We start from the raw sequence: 20,821 nt of genomic DNA, 5'->3' as shown, positions 1-20,821 counted from the left end.
TTTGCACTGTAACAATCTTTTGTGGAATTCAGTGCAAGGATCTGAATAAAATATTCAAACCATACACAACATCTATATTTAGGAATCAGCCACAGTAATAAAGACATCCTGACTTACTGTGAGCGTCACACTGATCATGACTCATTGATATGTCTTCTCTACATTGCTAATGAAATTATTAAGTAACATGGGCCCTGATACTTACCCTTCACAGTTATAACATACTGCTTTTCACTGGAATTTGCCAATGCTTTATTTCTAATTCATTCCCTGATATAAATGTGTCAGAAATGCAATACACCTTGAAACAGTAATTTCTTTGTATAGCATTTTTCATACAGTCTATATTCCAAAATATTTTAGAGTTTCATAATCCATTTGCAAGCACAAAAAGGAAAAAATAAAGCAGAAAAAAAAAGAGTGAGACAAACAGATACAGACCCTGGAGACAACCATCCTGAAAACAGGTGATGAGTCAACTAGGTGAACAGATGTGAGATGGTTAGTCTGGAGCTACAGAAGAAAACACTGTTTCACTGACATCACAGGTGTAGGGCGAAGTGGCTCAGAGAAGGCCAGTATAATCAAAGCAGGATGATTACAGCAGACTCAAGATCTTTTAGATGGGTTGCGTAAGGTCAGTAATAAGCTTTAAGCTTAAGAAAGGCAACTTTTAACTCAGATCCTAAGTGAGCTTGAAATTTACTTGAATAGAACCATACAGACCTATTTTCAGAAACTGATCGCCTACAACATGAGGTACTAAAGTTATAGATATACCAAAAGGAAGCTACTGACTTCATCAGGTCAAATTTTAATAAAAACCTAGCATTTTCTAATTTTTCATCTCTTACTAGTCTCTCATAATTCTGCTTGCTAAGGATAGCCAATTCCTGCCTCACTATTACCTTTCATATGATTGTACACTGAAATTACTGCATACGCTACTGCTTGAACAATTTCCAACTTTCATTATAAACTCCCTTTCGAGTCTCTCAGATAAACACCTCTTCAGCTGAACACTCCCATTTTTGCCTAAAGCCAGCAACAATCTTGGAATAGTGGAACAGGCAAGCTGAGGTGTATTCAAAACAATCTTTAAAGACTGTTTAAAGTAATAACATACTTTTTTCCAAATAATTTGACTTAAGAACAGGGAAAGACAAATAAACTAATTTTGTTCTTATGTGGTTTATTCTGTAGGTTAAACTGAGATTCAAGGAAGCTCCAGTTCATGTAATGTGTTTCAAAGAATATTTGCTTAATGATTTTTAAGCTGTGGCTGGTCTGATGGGTCTTGCTTGCACGATTTAGGTTGAGCCACAGAACAGCGAGGATCACCTTTCCAGCCCTTTGGATTTGGAACTACTTAATGCCTGAGCTTCCAGTCCTGTCAAAACTCTGAAGTCTGAATGCAGAGTTTAACCCACCTAAGCTTCGGGTCAGCCTCAATGCAAAGGCAGGTTTCACAAGGGAGGTGCCTGTGTGCTGGATGGTCAGCCCAGCGACAGACAGACAGGAGCTCAGATGTAGTAAGGGAGGATATACTTAAGGGCATACTGATTCTGGTGGGCTGAGGTATCTGGCTTTACACACAGTAAAGAAACAAGCAAGAAAAAACACTAAAAACACAGTGATTCCAAATAATTCCAAGAAAATGTCAAAGTGTGTACTACATAAGAATGCTTTAACCTTTACTTTCTCAGGGCATGTTTAAAAGCTGAATACAAACTCATCCCAACCTGCTGATACACAGCTTGACAGTTTCAGTGGCACACAAGACCTATGGGAAGACACTGCACTGAAATCAAGACCAGAACTTCCCAGGATATGTTTCTGCTAGCCTGAGAGTACTCTGTGGACTTGTAAATGAAGTTTGGGTCTATTCCTTCAGGTAAAACTAGCAACTTAGAGCAGGTGGAAATTTTCATACAAATTCCTAAGGATCATCTCAATCCACCATTTGCAATGCAGTCTAACTTGCATATTTTTTTCAGTAAATATTGCACAAGTTGCTGATGTGAACTGCCCACTTGATCATTTTCCCCTTCTGTCTAAATTAAGATGATGCATTATAGCTCACCTGTAACTTCTGGGTCAGAGAATCCCTCTGTGCCTGGAGCTCTCTGGCATTGTCGATTTCTTGTTTCAATCCTTCTATTTCCTAAGGGAGTAGAACAACTTTACTAGGCAACACATTTATGGGCTTGGCCTCAGTGTAAGTAAGCTGGCTACTTCTTCTCCTGAGCAAGCCACTGGAGTGATACCAAAACTGGCAGTTGACTACTGCCCATCACAGCACATGAAGTTTAAGCCCTGCTCTCAATACTCCTGAATCACAGTCCCAAAACAGCAATTCCATTGTGAATAAACAATAAACAGATAAGCATTTTATTTTATGCAAGTCCAAGTTTTCCTCTCCCACACAATAGATCTGAAACATTTTTTTCCTGGGAAATTAAGGGTCCTTGTAATTACAGAAACAATTTTGTAATTTGAAGTGTATTAGAATCTACCCTTGTCCATTTTTTCAAGGGAAAAATCCAATTTTCATCTGTGAGCTGCTTATTATGTCACTAGCAGCATGGCTGAGCATCAAAAAATTGCCTGCTTTGACCACTGATTTCTGTAAAAAGAGAGTCTAAAAGAAATGGTATCTTTAATTCAGCAAGAAAGTAACAAGGTATAAAATTAACAAATACAGACAATATAATGAACTGAAGAGAACCCTTTTCTTAGCTTACTTTCAGGGAACAAGAATAGAAACAGATAATTAAACTAAAAGGTATCAAACTTAAAATGATTAAGTATTTTTCTCTGGAAGGGCATATTCCCATCCCAGAACTTTTGAAAGATCTCTTTGCAACCAATAGCTAAGCATAATTCAAAGTGAATGGGCACCAAAATGGGAAACATTACCAACCTGAGGCTAATCTCTTAAGTATGACAGAGTTTGGAAAGGCTTTGCTCCATTTTGGGTGGATATTCTGTAATTACTGTGCCTCTCCGGCATCCTTCATGGAAACACTTAACAACTGCCCTGCTGGAGGCAAGGCCCTTCAAGACACATTGCCTCTCTGAACAGGCACACCAGCGCCCACCATGTCTTGTCACAGAGGGTTCAAGAGGTCTTGGTCTCAAATGGGGCAAACAATCCTTCATACGTGGCTCCTTCCACCTCTTTTTCCCCATTCATAAAGAGGCAATTCTTGATCACTCTGTGGCACAAACCTGCTTTCCTCTAGGACCTCTGCTAGTGCAGGTGTTACTCCAATTCCTTTTATTTTCTTTCTGCTGGTTCAGCCCAAGGCAGATGGCACAACAAATATCAAGTTTCAGGCCCAGGGCTTGGCATGCATTTAAGGAAAGGGCTGATCTTAGGGATCATAAAAGTCAGCTATATTTACATAGCCTGAAAAACAGATCGGCCTGAAAAAGGCATTGATCTATTACTTGTTCCAAACCCTGCTCTCCAGAAAAAGGAAAGCATGCTTACAACAGCTTCCCTTCTCAGTGAATTTGGACCGCATCAGTGTGATGACTGCTCTGTGGAAACCACTTATGACTTTACTTTTGCAGAGATGCTTGGTAAAAGCAAACAGGAAAACATGATACTTCTTTTGTGGTTCAGACACCCAGTTCTATATTGGACTGATGTTATTATATACATGGAAAAATATTAATAATTTCAAAGGAGCTGGAAAAAAATTTACTTTGTAACATCTACAGGAAATAATACAGTATTTACCAGCCAGCACAAGCTTAATATTGAAAGCCTTTAGAAATGACATAACAGAAAAGCCAAGAATAAATGTCTGTAAATACCTCTTCTTTTTTCTTCAATGTAGACTCTAACTCCTGTATTGTCTGGTTTAATTCTGTTTTATGTGTGTGGACTGCATTGGCTTGACTGCTCACACACTCTAGCTCAGTCACCTGTTGAAATAAGTATAAGAAACACAGAATTCATTTCAACAAATTCAAGGTACTATTAAGTCTTTGCAACAATAGCTGCATTTAAAATATTCTCTTAGTCCTGGGTGACTTACGTTGATTAAAATGGTGAAGATGTTCTTATGAAGTTAGCATAAAATTCCTTAACAAATTGTTTTAGCATGAAATTGTTGCTATGACTTCTTGGAAACAGACTTAATACACTGCAGGCTGAAAAGAACATTAATTAAAACTTATACTTACTTATTATTGAAAATTTTATGAAAGCAGCCGAATTACCATTTCAGAAACAATAATGGCTAGACAATTAAACACAGATCTGTCTAAATAACATCTCCATCTGACACTTTTTAATGTTGCACCATCTTAATCAACTAAGCCACAATGCCCACCCACTTCCTAGCAAGCCAATTAACATTTCACAGTCTCAATTTCTGACTCAGCATCAACAATGCAATAGACACTCAGCCACCAATGTACAGCTGCCAGCTTCTTACTTCCTCTAGTTTTGGATCTCATCTCTCAGTTACAAAGCCAACAGCTCATGGCACAATTTGGATTTGTACAGTTCCTCTATTAGCAGACAGCAGACACCCTCCATCTGCCCTTGGATAAGTCAAGATACCCGGCAGTTGTATGCCCTTTTAATTTTTTAACCAAAGAGATGTTAATATCCTGCCCTTCACAGACAAACAGTTGTCAAAAAATAGCTTCTGCGCTGAAGAAATAAAATCCATGCAGCAAAAGTCTATGCAGAAAAATCTCTCTTCATGTATCTCTCAAATTACAGATCAAAATATTAGAGAACTCTCACACTGTATGTCTGCATGGATGTGTACACTACAACTTCTTTGTTTAAAAACAAACTGTTAAACTGTTAAAAATACTATTTAAAACCTAATATCTATTTTTTCCAGAAGATATGAGCCTGTCAGTCTTAGAATACAGTGTTCAACAGAGCTGCATCATCTACCTACAGTAACTAACAAGTCTGGCCCATAAACTCCTTTGAACAAAGTGCTACCCAATTCTGCAATGAAAACCTTTAGGTTTCCTTTTAGTTTTCTTGGAGAAGTAGGGCAGGCATTCTATGGGACCATTTTATTTCTTAGATAAAAGAACATCTTGAGGAATCAAGGTTGCTGCCCTCCAGCACCAGTGTAGTCTAGCTAGTGAAGCTACTGTGATGCCAGTAATTTCAGACTCTGAACTACTTGCAGGTTCAAAAGGTTGATTACTGAGTGAAGTCAAAGGAAAGCCAAGAGGAAATACAAGAAAATTAAAACAAAATCCCTATCAACTTCTCCTTTCTCAGTCACAGGGCATGAACTGCCCCTCTGTAACAGCCATGATGAGTCTTGTTTCTTCTACTGGAAAACTGTGATTAGACATTTTTGCACATCAGGTTTACAAATAGAGAGAACTGAGATTACAGCAAATTCCTTGGAGGGGCAAGGGGAATGAGGGATGAGGACACAGCTTGGTAACGTAACACTCCACCCCCCACCCCAAAGAACTAAGTTATTTGCTGGAATTGTCCCAGAAGAAGTGCAAGTGCCAGTGCTCATGGCAAAACGTAATAGCAGTTTGCTCCGTTTTATATGCCACTGAGCATTACAACTGAAGTCTTAGATAATGTTCTCAATTTGCTTCTATTACACAAAAATGCATCTATTTAGATTCTTTATGAATGCTACCAAATGTGGCTGTTACAGTACTCACCACTACAATTACACAAACAAGCACAATTGGAACACATCAACTGGGATAAACCTAGGTCTACACAGTGTCTGAACTAACACTGAAATACAGCAAGAATCACGCAGGCACAGTGTAATTTAGGCTGTAAATTAGGAAGGGGACCCTAGCGGTCATCTGGTTGAGGCCTTCTGCTCAAAATAGGGCCAATTTTGAAGTCATGTTTCATTGCCTTTTGCCCAGTTCAGCACCTTTCATTATGTAGCAGAGCTGCCACAGTTCTACACAGGTTCCTCTATTTCTGACATTGTGGGTTTATGGAGAGCTCCAGCTCATTCCTGAATTTTTCTGGAACTGTCAAACTCACTCACACCGCGACCACCCCCACCCCCCCAGTCTTCACACCTTCTGACGTTTAACTGCTGAAACATTTCCAAGCTTTTCTGCTGAACTGAGTAGAATTGGAGGTGGAAGCCTCTGAACCAGGGCTAGGGTTGTTAGGGGAACCCAGTGTCAGGTCCTCTCCCACCTGTTGTGAAAGACTGCAAGGTTGTATGGTAACCTCCAGGAAGGTCCATCCCTCTTTTAAAGCTGCTGCACTCAGCAATACCCACTGGCTCTTACCAAGCACTGCCACAGTGAATACTCATTTACAGAAAGTTTAAGACCTCAACTGGAGAGACGGAAGAAAACCGTCCCCAAACCACCTCTGTCCTAGCACCTAGTGCTTTGGAACAAGTGTACAGAGGTGTCTCATCCTGTGACTAAGGAAGTGCTTAGACCCACCACTGTTCTCCACATGGTTTCCTCTGGGCTGCTACACACGGAGAGGATGCATGTGTTGGTGCAGGCTGGAATCCAAGAAGGCTGGTGGATCAAACTACAGTAGATGAAATGTTACTGCTCTCAGCCGCATGTATAGCTGAAGGCTGAAAACACCTTCCGCAACAGCCCCACCAGCTGCGTGGCTCACATGAACGCTCCCCAGCATGCTCTGTTCCGTACTAACTCAAGACACCTATTGAAATTGCTTAAGCAAACATAACTAATTTTGCTTGCGCAGAGTAGGGAGTGCTCTCACAACCCTCCTTGCCAACAGAGGCAACTGCTGTCAGAAAGGCAATTAATTACCAACACTAAAAGGGATGTGACGCCTTACTCTGGTCCAGCTTTTCTCTGGGCAAACATCCATCTCTTACCGCTTATGCAAGAAAATAATGCATTGTTCAACTGTTCTGTTTACTGTTCATTGCAAAATCAGTAAGTTGGAAAAAAAGACAAAATCAATTTAAAAAAATGGGGTTACATTAATCACTGACTTATTTAAACGCCCATTCCTATGGAGATCTGAAAAGATGTCAAATATCTTCGTGATGTTACCTACTGGAATGTACCCATAAAAAAGAAAATCATACTGTGGCCCTTTCAAAAAAATCTGTAGAGTAAGATAGGCTAGAAAATGATGCAATATAAAGAATATGCAATTGAACACAGAAGTAACAAAAGATAAAGCTCTAGGCAAAAATCTGGATAGCATTTACTTGCTCTATTTCCTTGTTTCAAGTTGAATTTATTTTTCTCATGACCAATGGTCCAAAAATCATTAAAAATAACTGTTTATGCATTATGCACAGAAGAGGACATAAAAGGAAGCTAAAATGCTTTAGTCTGACCCTCCCACATGCTATTTTCAGGGACATCTCATTCAGTGTTTTGTGTTTAAAAGCAAGGCTCAATCAATCATTCAAGCCTTTGAACAACAACGTTGAGCAATGTACCTGTGATTAAGCCTTGTTTCCAGGATAGAATTGAGACTGAAAGAACAGTCTTGGAACAATAACTGATTAAACAAGGTTCTATTGTACTATCATAAGACTGCACTGACTTGCATATCTGAAAAAAAGTTAATACTATGGCTTCATATTTGAGACTAAAAAATAAATAAAAAAAAATTGTTCTTAGTTTCTGCTTCTTTATTTTGCAATTATCATCCACGTAAGGATTGTATGTAGGGAAAAGAAATCTGAAAGGGCTTTTTAGTGACTACTTAATGAGCTAACTCTTTGAGTATATGGCTGGTGTAATACCTAACTGCATACTTCATTAGAAATACATCGGCTGAAATAAGACAGCAAAGCAACTTGTTCTGGCAGAGCCCAGACCTTCTCAGCAGAGGCCATTCTGGAGTTTTATGCAAATTTTAATCTAGGGTCAACAGCATATTAATAGAGGAGGATGCTAGGCAGAAGTTTCCATTGCAGCAGACAGCCAGTGTACACTCGGCTGCTGGGAAAACCAGAGGAGTGAGGCTTTGGGCCACATAACATAACAAGGAGTAACACCCTTGGTGTGAGCTTAAGACAGTAACTGCCCAAAGCTTCAGAAGACTGAAGAATCTCTCAAAGAAAACACATCAGATCACAAAGAAACCAAGAGACGAGATTGCATTGAACCCCAACACAGACAACTACTTCGCAAGCAAAAACTTCAGTTAGACAGAAGCAATGAAGTGGGAATGACAGAAATATTTCGAGTGGTCACCTTCCTCAAGCAATTATTGACTGAATGAATCTGCACTATATTTGCTGCAGGTTGATTCATTTTTTCAAAGCATTTCCCTGAGATAACTGTATATTTCTGATCTCAAAGAAGAATAGTTTTTTATTCAGCATATTAAATTCAGTACCAACAAATCATTAAATTCCTTCTAAACTTCATACAAAAATTACTTCCACTGCTGAAGAAATGCGACGAAAGGCAGCTCAGAATACAGAAAGGTAGAATCATTTAGGTTGAAAAGACCTTAAAGATCATCCAGTCCAACTGTTAACCTAACACTGCCAAGTCCACCACTAAACCATGCCCTGAAGCGCCACACCTACATATCTTTAAAATGCCTCCAGGGACTCAACCACTTCCCAGGGCAGCCTGTTCCAATGCTTCAATATCCTTTCAGTGAATATTTTTTTCCTAATACCCAATCTAAACCTCCTCTGGCACAACTTGAGGCTGTTTCCTCTCATCCTGTCACTCGTCATCTGGGAGAAGAGACCCACCCCCACCTGCCTCCATCCTCCTCTCAGGCAGCTGCAGAGAGCAATAAGGTCCCCCCTGAGCCTCCTCCAGGCTGAACAGCCCCAGTTCCCTCAGCTGCTCCTCACAAGCCCTGTGCTCCAGACCCTTCCCCAGCCCCGTTGCCCTTCCCTGGACACGCTGCAGCCCCTCTACGTCCCTCCTGCAGTGAGGGGCCCAAACCTGAACACAGGGTTCGAGGTGCAGCCTCACCAGTGCCCAGTGCAGGGGGACAGTCCCTTCCCTTGCCCTGCTGGCCACACTGCTCCTGACACAAGCCAGGGTGCTGCTGGCCTCCTTGGCCACCTGGGCACACTGCTGGCTCATGCCCAGCCGGCTGCCGACCAGCACCCCCAGGCCCTTTCCCACCAGGCCCTTTCCAGCCGCTCTGCCCCAGCCTGTAGCGCTGTGTGGGGCTGGTGTGACCCAGGTGCAGGACCCGGCACGGAGCCTTCTTGAACCTCATCCAGCTGCCCTCGGCCCATCGGTCCGGCATGTCCAGACCCCTCTGCAGAGCCTCCTGCCCTCCCGCAGATCAGCGCTGCTGCCCAGCTTGGTGTCATCTGCAAACTTACTGAGGGTGCACTCGATCCCCTCGTCCAGAGCGCCGATAAAGATACTGAACAGAGCTGGCCCCAGTAGTGAGCCCTGGGGAACACCACTGGTGACCGGCCGCCAGCTGGATGTAACTGCATTCCCCACCAATCTTTAAACCTGGCCATCCATTTTTTTACCTATATTGCCAACATATTTTCAGTGTAGGTTTAGCCTGGTTTCTAAGCCTGACAAAATTAATCTGTTGTTTCCTAAAGGTATTTTTATCTCTTCTATTTACTGTGGAATGCAACATCCAAGGTCTACTAGCCTAGGCTACAGGGATGAACAGGCAGAGTGCTCACATAAAAGACAGAATTTAGGTATTAATTATGTATTTTTAGCTGACTGAGTTACATCCCTAAATGGATCATAACTGTGACTGGGACAACATTATTCCATCAATAATTCAAGATGAACATCCTACGAAGAAAAAAGAGCTCTTTGCTTTCCACAAGGAGAAAAGAAATGATGTTGCATGGCTCAGCAAAGCCAGGAATAACTGCATAATGTTGCACATAATTTATGTAGAAGAAGCTTCTCAGTTCTTCATGATGGGCAGTACGATGCAAGACAGCACACAACAAGCCAGTCATAAAAATAATTCCAGTATAGCTTTCAAAAATAAAAAAAAACTTTGGAAAGGTTTTTGGTGCTAAGAAATGTGAAAATGCAGAAAACAAGGAGAATTGCTTTTCAAGGTTGCTGCTGAAATAACAAAAAGCACAGCATAGTATTATTCATATACATCACTTCTGACAGCAAATTAATTATTGTCGTTTTCCATGATTTACCCATAGATAAAATGGTAACCTGGGGGCAGGAAGGAGTTTTGTGAATTACCAACAACATATTACATTTTTCAACAGAGAAAACAATTGAAGATTTTGCTGCAAAGGACACATTTTTCTCTGTGGACACAGATGCCTCAAGCCATGGAAATATCAAAATGTTTTCCACAGTTAGTCATGTCTACAGAGATGAAAAAGGAATAATTCATCATCTGCTTGATTTTTGTGAAGAAAGTGATGAAACTGCAGTAGGAATATTTGAAAATACAAGGTTTACTAAAATCAATGCTTTAAGCTTCAGCCATGCATTATTATTTGCAACTGATAAAGCTAATACTAACTTCAGGGAACATCTCTTTCACTGCAACATAATTAGCAAATACTTCTTCCTGCTACCTGGCCAGCTGATTAAATACATGCAATAGCAAACACAGTACAGGTATGTTATCCTTTAATCCTGAGGATTTAAATCCATTAACTTCCTCATTCTCCAGCAGTTTTGGAATTACAGGATATATTTCATTCTATAGAGCTTTGATTACAGCAGACTTTTGTGGCATGCCTGCACAAAGTATTCTTTTTATAACTTGCAGATAAATGGATCTTAACACTGTTCTTAGGTTTTGTAGAAAAATGAAATGAGGAGGAGAAACCCTTCCCTGAATTTTTAATTTTTGCCCCTTTCTCAGAGTACTCTGACAGTAGTTTGGTTGGTGGCTTGGGGTTTTTTGCAAATTATAATCTTGTATATGACACATTCCATGAAAGTGTATTCCCAGGAAAAAAAAAAAACCCTAATGAAATAATCTTGGTCCTAAATGCAAATCTGCTGTAAAAACAAATCAAGACAAATGGAAGAAGACAGAAAAGACTTTGCCTTCAGTTCACCATATATTCATCATACATAAATCCTGTCCTAGGAAATCCTGTGATAGTCTAACATCAAGACTGACAACATTTACCATTCCAAAAAAAATACGGAACTTATCATAGCTGAAATGGATATTGGAGGAGCAAAAATGTACATGTGAAAAAAACATACATATTCCCTAAAATAAAATGCTTGTATTTTCCTTTGACCTCCCCTAATGCCATGCAAAGAAGGTTTCTGCATGGAACCATCTGTAGCAGTTTCTCAAGGATTTTTAAAATATTACCCTGGATTTCTTTTTATTAGAAACTAGTTCCACTGCAAGAAGGATAACCAACCTTATGCAGATAATTCCAGCCTGCTCTGAAACATAAACTCTTTTTTAAGGCAGGATTGCAATTTCAAAAATAAAAAAGTCACTATATTCCCATACGTCTTCTAAAAACTCGATTATCACAGTTAGAATAATTAGTCTTTCCAGATCCTACTATGTCATAGAAAACCCTAATACTCTGCAGAATGTCTCTTGAAAACTTGGTCGATATTTAACATTATGACCTCACTTGGGCAAGAGCTGCCCTTTTTTTTGCCTTTTCAGGAGTTTCTAGTGCAGCAAGAGTTTGCTTGCAATTCCAGATGAAAGGACTGCATATGTAAATATATGGACTTCATTGACCATTTTTTGTGCACTCAGAATTTGTCCATCTGCACACACATTTCTTTTAAATAAATGCATAGACAGGTACTAACGAAATTATAATCCCACTGTTTTGATTAAATTTCCAAGCTACCCATACCTACCCTGCAAAATACTTTTTCATTATAAACAATCTATTTTCATTATAAACAAATGGTAGCAAGCTGCTATCTAGCCACATGCTATTTAAAGTACCTTTTGAAGGAAGTTAATTCTTGGATAACTTTTTTCTTTAATCAATTAAACTGAATTTAAATATAACATAAATTTGTGTTGTTCAGCGGGGTAGGAGGGATGCAGTCTTAAAGGGAGGATGACAAGAGATAGGCATCACATAAAAAAGGTACATTGCCAATAAATTTTTAATCCAAACTCCATTCATAAATTTTTTGTTACTACACTTTCTGTCACCATCTCTCATATTTCCACTTTTAGATAATGTGCCTCCCTAGCCTCATAAAACCAGTTACTCATGATAGTCCCACACTGGTGCTAGTAAGACTTCTAGCAAGTATGAAGCCCACAGTATGGGCTCTGATTCAACAAGCATCTTCATCACACCTGCATGTTCAAAATTTAGTTTTAGTTACTGTTATTAATGCAGCTGGTGGAAATGTGCAGGTGACCGCTAAAGGGTCTGCAAAGGTTTTCTATAGGTAATCTGAGCAGATGGCCTATATAGCATTCCATACTTCTTGTGGACTTTAGTAACTGCTTTACAGATTGTGTTTTCTTTAAGAAGCACAGAAATAACTCAATAAAATTACCATGGCCTTATTCCTATATTCTCATGCATTTTAATATCCACTTTAAAATTTCTTTTAACAAGTAGTGAAATCTGGGCTCATTATTTGTCACGTTGTTTTGATGACTTCATACTTATTCCATTCATTGAATAAAAGAACCAGAACATAACAGGCTAATTTTACCTTAATTCCTAGGAAATCCTAGTAAAATAGTAAGCTAGATTCAAGAGTTTACCTCTGGGTTCTTTCAGGAATACCCAAGAGCTTGATCATTTCCCTTCATCCCTTTTTATCTTAGATGTCTTTTCCTGCAGATGAATGGTCTTCAAGGACTGCAGCTCTTACCATTATGCACTGGTGTTATTACTCTGTGCTATTGCCCAGTGTCATAGAATGATTTACTTTAGCAGTTAGCATGCAAGAAAAAAGAATCCATCATTTTCATTTTTAACGTGACAAAGGCAGAACTTTGTGTTACTTCCCATAATTCACACCATTCAATCCCTTCCTTTTTGTGGTATCAGGATTAATGTTAGTATCAATGCTATTCTAAAGTAGCTCACGTCAGGGTTTTTCTTTCTGCTACTGGGCTGTTCTAAATTTGTGAATGCCTCCTGACTTCAAAAAGTGATGCAAGGTGTGCAGGAGTGCTCCCCAACCCCATTTAGGGGAAATCCTTGTTGCTAAGTAGCTTCTGAACAGATTAGAGGAGAAAAGGCTGTGAGTTCCCAGTTAGGCTCTTGACTTGGCATCACATCTTTCCAGAACTATTATCTCTGTATTTTAGAAGAAGTCCATACAGTCATTTAGCACACTTGTAAAAAATATGTCTGACAAAATACCAAAGTACAGTATTTCTGATTTAAGCTCACAATATATCAGAACAGAGCATAACACTTTAATTTATTGAGAACTTTGCACTCAGCCACACTGAATCTGTATTCCCTTTCACCTCAGCTTTAGGCATTATTAATGCAGAGAACAACTGGAAAAAGGAACATAAAGTCCTCAGAGAAAGCAAACAGATGTAGGTTAATACGAAAAACCAAACTATAGATGAGTAAATCTTACGCTTTATCAGAAATGGTAAATAATAAATTAAATTATTTTTAAAAAATGCAGTCAAAGAAAGGGGCATTTCAGCTTTGTTTCTGTATTTTTAGAAGCTAACAATGTGAAACAATCTATTTCAGTCAAATTTGAAAACAATTATAAAATAAAAAAAGTTGGGCTTAAAATAATATAAAACAACTTAAAAAGCAAAGTTTACAGCAAATGCTGCACGAGACTGCACTGTTTAACACAGTGAATGAAAAGAATAGAAGATAAAAGAATAAGATACAATATAAAATCAAAGGATTTTTGTAAATAAAACATGACAAATTTCAAACTGTGGAAAAACATCATAAGAGGTCAACTACTAAAAGTATTAGCAATAGTCTTTTTTTTAATATAAAGAGGACACTTCATGTAAGTGTCTATTTATTACAAATAAGGCTATTTATATAAAGAAGAAACTAAAGATGGAAATAACAATGCCAAGTTTACTAATCAATACGCATTACTTCCCCTCACACCCCACACCTGACAGAGGATACGAGTCTACTGTAGTTTGCGGACAGATGACTCAGGCACCAAAACTTTTATATAAACCTAAAGCACCTAAGGATTGAATACCACAATTACATTATATATAAACCACATAATGTATTATTAAATTGAAATAAATATAGCAGCTGATGTCAGCAGTACCATTCTTCATTTTGAAGACTGATCTATTTTATAGACGGCTATGATCTTGTAAGTGAGCGTATCCCTCCAATGCATACATATCCACACACATTCTTCTCCAATGGGCAAGATGCTGTGACAGACAACTTTTCCATATAAAACAACTACTACATTACAATTGAACATGCAAACTAATTTCCAAATTTTTCTTTCTCCTTGAAATCATTTTTCCTATGAGTATTTCTAAAAATCCAGTCTATTTAATTTTTCTCAACAAAGTTTCTTTTGGATCAACCCCCATTTTTCTTCTGAACTAGCAACAGATGCAAGTTGCAGCGTGGCAAATTTCAATTAGATAAGAAATCAGGAAAAATAATTTGACAAGGGTGGTCAAACATTAGAACAGGCTGCCCAGAGAGGCTGTGAGAACTCATTTTTTTGAGATTTCATTCACAGCCCTGAGCAACCTGAACCAGCCCTCAAGCTGGAACGAACTTCAAAGCTGGCCCTGCTTTCAGTGGAAAATTAGACCAGATAACCTCCAAAGTTCCCCTCCATGCTAAATTATTCTGTGATTCTATGAACTAAGGATGAAGTCCATTTCATCTGACTAACAGTATATCTACAGGAATATCTAGATGATTATCCTGTGAAGACAGACAAGCACTTACAGAAGCAAAATCAGCTCAACACCTTCGTTTTCTTAAGACTGGGACACTCACTCCATGCTTTTGCCCCTCTGAGAATTACAAGAAAAAAAGATGACCATCTTTGACTTGATATATAACTTCTACATAATCTCGGGTGAGAATGATTCTAGTTTGAGGAACATCTTTTGGATCAACTGCAGCTACACGTTTATGCTGAGCTTCGTAACAGATGAACTGAACAGGAAGGTAACACAACACAGTTACTTAACACTGCTTGCTACCACTTGTACCATCACCAACAGTCTCTGGATTGGCCATTTCAACAGCACATTTTCGATCCATGTAAGACAGAAGCTTGCAGTTTCTTTTTTAAATGGGGCACTATTTCAGTGTGGAAGGTCAGCCTCAAGCATGCATGTTAGAAGAGCTCATGTATTGCATCGTATGGATAACAGATTGAGATTGATTATTTTTTTTTACACAGTCTGCATACGTTTGCCTACAGAATTCGATTTATTGGGTTGACCAAGTCTGGATTTTTCTACAAGCAATTCCAACAGAGGGCAGTACTCCTGACGAACGAGCCCTAGTAATTGACAGGCATGCCCAGGGAGACATAGGGACAGAGTGTTCCTTCATTCCGTGTGAGGTATCAACAAGCCCCGAGGTCACAGATTACAGAAACGTTTAATAAAGGCATGTAAATAGTGATCATGATCCCATCCTGACAGTGCAGACAATCCTATGGTATCAGATTTTGCATTCCATCAGGAAAACAAAAGAATTTCAGGAAATTCACTGGGCAAAGATCATAAAAAAATCATCAGCTGTTAATGAATGTAGCGACCAAGAACTTATTACTACTTCTGTTAACTGTAGTATCATACAAAAGCAAAGTGACATGCTAAAAATTCCTATATACATTAATTCTGTTTTCCAGTAACAGATTTTGTAAGATTTGACTGAGAGTGACAGTCAAGAAAAGGGGACCTTTGCCCATCTTGTCTGGTTGAGTCTCCTCACAGCAAATGAACCTGCTGTTGTTATGTATTACTTTGTTTTTCCTTCTTAGGCAAGGACTGTATTGGCTCAGCTTTGCAACAAAAGCTGTTAATATCTTTTATTAGGAAGAATGCTACCTCATTATGTCCACATTTCAGTGATGAGTTCTTCACTATAAAGTCTATCTGGTGGTCAAATCCACCTGAACGTCTGCACTATAGTAATTTTAATATAAGGTTTTAATTTAAATAGTTTTATCTCAATGACTAATCATCTATTCATAAACCTGGAGCACAGGTTACAACTCCCACCCTTCCAAAGGAGAAGCTTAAATGAGATGACAGACAAAGCCAAAGTCTCCCTCTGTTAAAACACACGTGACAAGCTGTGCCTAACTAGAAAGTTTCTGAGGCAAAGCAGTTTTGTCAGAAACTGCTGGTTTCTTCAACTGAAAGCACTTTGCAAAAAGCACGAGTTTTAATTACACTCCATGCATTTCATCCAGCCACCTATAGCACACACAGTTACAGTCCATCAGAAATTGTCATTCTTCCCTAGCAAATCATTTGGCTGGGAATTCAGGATCCTTATCTGCAAGTCAGTCTAGGTACAGGACAGCCCCAACAACCTGCCATTTCCCCCAGTTTCTCAAGCTCAGGAGAACTCTTGCTACTCTTCCACATCCCCAGGTTAGATGTAGCCTGCTGAATTTCTCCCCTCTCAGGCACATATAAGGCTTGTTCTTGGGACTACTAACAGCCTCGAGTACAGTCTGTACAGTCCAGTCCAGCACAGGTCTGAAAGAACACTTTGCAGTGTGCAGGATCTGGCTAACTGTAATTGCCATACCTTATTTCATATACATAAGTACAGCATACAAAACCAAATTAAAAGGTCCACAATGTTTGCTACTTGACCTTTCCCTTTCTGTCAGCATACTCATGAAACCTGTTGTCATGCAAAAAAGCAATGCTTTTGTTTGTTTGTATTTTTTTAACTAAGTACATCCTCCTGATACTTAGATTCTAAGTCAACTGATACTAACAAAATACAGCTTCATCAGACATCCTCCCTCCATACATGTGCTAGCCTTGCCTTCACTTTGCACAAAAATGTGTTATAAGATACAATGACAAAGTTATATGGATGAAGGTCAACAGACTATACAACATATAAAGAGTTACATGTGAAAAGAGAAGAGAAATGAGTATACCTGTTTTCATAATGCAGCCTTCAACTCTGCATGCTTTATTCCTCCCTCAAACACTGCCATTCCTTCCCCCACTGAGCACTAATTTCTGGTTTGCCAAATGACCTCTGCAAAATTTACAGTGAAAAGAACAGGACCCACCTCCTCCTGTATGAAAGGAAAGCTGGAGCAGATCTCCAATTGCATATAATGACTTTGAGTCTACTTTCAGTTTTCTTCAGGTGCAAGGATGAGAGGAAGCTGTTTGTTATATGTGCAAACTACAACAGGGTTTCTTTAACTTACAGATTTTGTGTCGGGTTTCTGTGGGCTTAAATGCAAGAGGGACTTAAGTGTAATGCTACAAAGAAGGTCCTGAAACAGATGTGATGGCATCAAGTGAAGAGTGAAAGCCGGCAAGCATGTCATAAGGTTAGATAACTCTTCCTGCAACAATACCCTTTGCAGAAAAAGAACTGTTACAAAGAAAAGAATTTCCCAGAGGAAGAACCCTGTGTGCTTTAAAATAATCATTAATTTCTGTCTCAAAGACTAACCTAAAGCCCCCAAAATAAACTTACTTGTTTTACCTGAAAGTGAGTGAATACAGTCACCAGTACTTCCACCTCAAGGATCCTGGCTGTTTGCCTAGACTTACCCGCTTATGAAGACGTTCTGCTTCCTCCTGATACGCAGCAAGCTGTTGTTTCCATTGTTTTACATTGGCAGTGGACTCCAGCAGGGCTGCTGTGAGCTTAGCATTATTACCCTTGAGTGTGGCCAGTTCTGCCTCCCAATGCTTGCTGATTGTCGAACTGCACAGACAGAATGAGAATGGTCAGAGCCCCCAAATCTCTTCTTTTTTTTTTATTTATTTAAAAGGTCTTATAATTATTTTTTTCCCAAAATATCCAGCAAAAACAGAACTATGCAAAAATCCCAAGACTGAATGTCCAAATGAGAATCCAAATGCTCAAATCATCAAAAAAATACATTCAGAAAATACATGTATATAATTATTGGGAAAGAACCCCTACCCTCCCAGCTGAACAGCATTTTTGTTTGGTTTTTTTTTTTTATAAAACATTAAGGATGATGAAATCCACATCAGCTTCCCAAAAGCAACAGTGTGTAATTCCAGAATATATATATGATTAATCACTATTTTAATATATACATATTGAGTTAAAGTGCTTTTTAAATCTATTACTTCATGAAAAATACAGTAGAAAAAGATTTGTCACCAACTGGACTAAAGAGAGCTAATACAGTGCTTTGGAACTACAGCTTAGTGTCTTAACGCAAGCCTGCTATCCCTGAAATATGCTTTATCAAATACCATATTTAATTTGTACTTGCAAACTCAAAGATCTCAAATTTCAACCCCATAATTCCATTAATATGCCCTTCCTCAGTAATATCAGCAAAGAGACTAAAGATCAAGGAGCATGAGCACAGAGATACTACTGCTTTTTTGCAAAGAGGAAGCTGATGTTGGGGTTTACTGAAGCAGCCTATAGAGGAAGTATCTGCCTATAAATTCATTATTCTCTGAGCAAACACAGGTCTTTGATTTTCACAGGTAATTAGTTTGCCACCATCCACAGACCCTATCTTTGCACTCAGTATGCAAGGGAAAAATATTCCAAACACATCAGGTGGATATATTAGTATGCAAATAGATTGTTAATGCTTACTTGTACAATGCTAACAGCATGTGAGGTGCACACCTACACTTACATACAGAAAATAACTCATTTTACCTAATTACCTTACTATTACAGGCATCATTGAAAACCAAAGACCTGTAACTCTGGCCAATGTCGTTTTATATATAGGTTTGTGATGAATTATGAGGAATTACTACAGTCTAGTTATTTATTATAATAAATATTTTAATATGCTTATTTTAACTATAAATTATTACTATTTTGCATGTAAGCTTATTGTTTTGTTTAACTTTGTAGATATGAACAATGAAACAGTCTGCCACCATTTTGTCCACCAAGTTTCTTTTTTCCACTTCATCCGCATGCACAGCCCATCCCACCAAAGCACGTGACTCCTATGAATGCTTCTTAGGTATTGAAAATGAACCAGCCACCAAGGAACATTCATTACCAACTCAGATCACATCTACCATTTCACTAAAACATGATGTCTGATTCTTCCACACTCCAGCATTTCCTTCCAAATATGGTGCTTTGAACAGCAATACAAGTTCCTTCAGAAAAGGAATACAGGTTCTTTCAAATCACTCTAGCATTTCATGATCTATTCAACTGTTTAGAAGTTCACCACCAGAAATTTTAAATCTTAAACAACCAAACTAAAATAATGATAAGCCTACTTCATCAGGGAACACTGGCTTGCATATTGAAGATGAGAACAAATTCCTGTAACAATGCCTAATCTTCTGTTTCTCTAATCAGATTTACTTTTCACTTAGAGCGGCACAGCAGATTGACAAATTCTGTAAAAAACATGCTAAAAAAATCTACTTCATTGTCATATTTGTAAGCCCTCCTTGATGTTCTGATATAGTAAACAAATATCCTTTCCAGCCATTTTACGCAAGGAAGTGGTTCTTCTTAGCTGTCCTGCTATGGCAGGACTAGTAGCAAATTGTGCGTGTGACGCCTATACATGTTTACAAGATGTGCCTTGCTACTCATTTTTCCCCACGGAAGAAATATACACACAAGATTTTATATTGATGTAATACAGCAGACTAAAAGCTTTGTATCTGGGACAGTTACAGGATGAGAACTGGTTCATTACTATATATCCTAATTTAATATGCAAACAGAGAAGTGAATGGATTTTTTTCAATGCAATAATGCGTACACCCACGCTGATAAAAGGTAAACTTCTAAGCCATGAAGATCCCAGAGGACAGACTCTCAGGCAGTGCTGAATAATAACGTGAGGGGGAATTTGTGGCATGTTTCACCTTCATCTTTGTCCAGTGCCCTTACTACCTCCGAAGAAAACAGTCAAGAGCTCTTAAATTACTGCTCGTATACTAGAATGTCAGCATTAAATATGAAGCATGTCTTTTCTATTACTGCTACGGCTACCCTGGTTCAAAAGCTAGAAGGTTTCTTTGGAGCTGGTTATTTTTAAATAGGCTGTTTTCAACAGGAGTGCACCACTATTATTTCTCAGTCATACTTTTTATCCCTAAGAGATCTACATAGTGGGCATGAACATGTCTATTGTAAAGCAGGTGTTATTTGTTTGTAGCATGTACTGCTTTTTTTCTACAAATAATTTCTGCTCTATCTTCTACAGATTGTACTATGGCTCCACAAAAACTGAAACATATTAGTTATATCAGTCTGGTTTTGTATCTGATAATATACAATGACTTCCCAACTATTCAAATTTATCCTTTTTCTTACAAAACTCCACATTCTCTGACATAAACACAACCGTGTGATGGCTCATACCAGGAAACACAGAACCAAATAATTTTTTGTTTCATAAAATCATAATTTGATTAAAATAGCCCACAACCAATCCTGGCAGTACTGACTTACTTTTCTCAAATACTTTCTTGACAAAGTTAAAAAAAAAAACAACAAAAAAAAAACCCCAAAACAATGAAACAATGATTTGTGGATTATTTTGATTAAAACTGGATTTATTTGGATTTAGATTAATTATTTTAGGACCAGACAAAAGCACACCCACAACAGACCGTTCTTAAGCTAGACTACAAGTATCTTCATTGATGCCTGCATCTGCAGAGCTACATTGGTTCAAATTTGTCAATACTTCCAGAGGAAACGCTGAGAAACACATGGCTCAGACACAATGAGAA

The 20,821-nt window shown here is 38.5% G+C and overlaps 1 protein-coding gene across 1 annotated transcript in view; it reads right to left on the bottom strand.

Annotated features, from left to right (window-relative positions):
• The window catches only part of HOMER1 (homer scaffold protein 1), a 96,065-nt gene that overhangs the window by 7,025 nt on the left and 68,219 nt on the right, over nucleotides 1–20,821 (bottom strand). Inside the window, exons 6-8 of the mRNA XM_055699740.1 lie at nucleotides 17,654–17,810; nucleotides 3,826–3,936; nucleotides 2,084–2,164 (exon numbers count right to left, since the gene is read on the bottom strand). Coding sequence (XP_055555715.1) covers nucleotides 2,084–2,164; nucleotides 3,826–3,936; nucleotides 17,654–17,810 — 349 coding nt within the window. The remainder of the gene's footprint in view (nucleotides 1–2,083; nucleotides 2,165–3,825; nucleotides 3,937–17,653; nucleotides 17,811–20,821) is intronic.

The sequence above is a fragment of the Falco cherrug genome, chromosome Z (genome assembly GCF_023634085.1).
Source record: "Falco cherrug isolate bFalChe1 chromosome Z, bFalChe1.pri, whole genome shotgun sequence".
Lineage (NCBI taxonomy): Eukaryota > Metazoa > Chordata > Aves > Falconiformes > Falconidae > Falco > Falco cherrug.
This window is presented reverse-complemented; position numbering and strand designations above follow the sequence as displayed.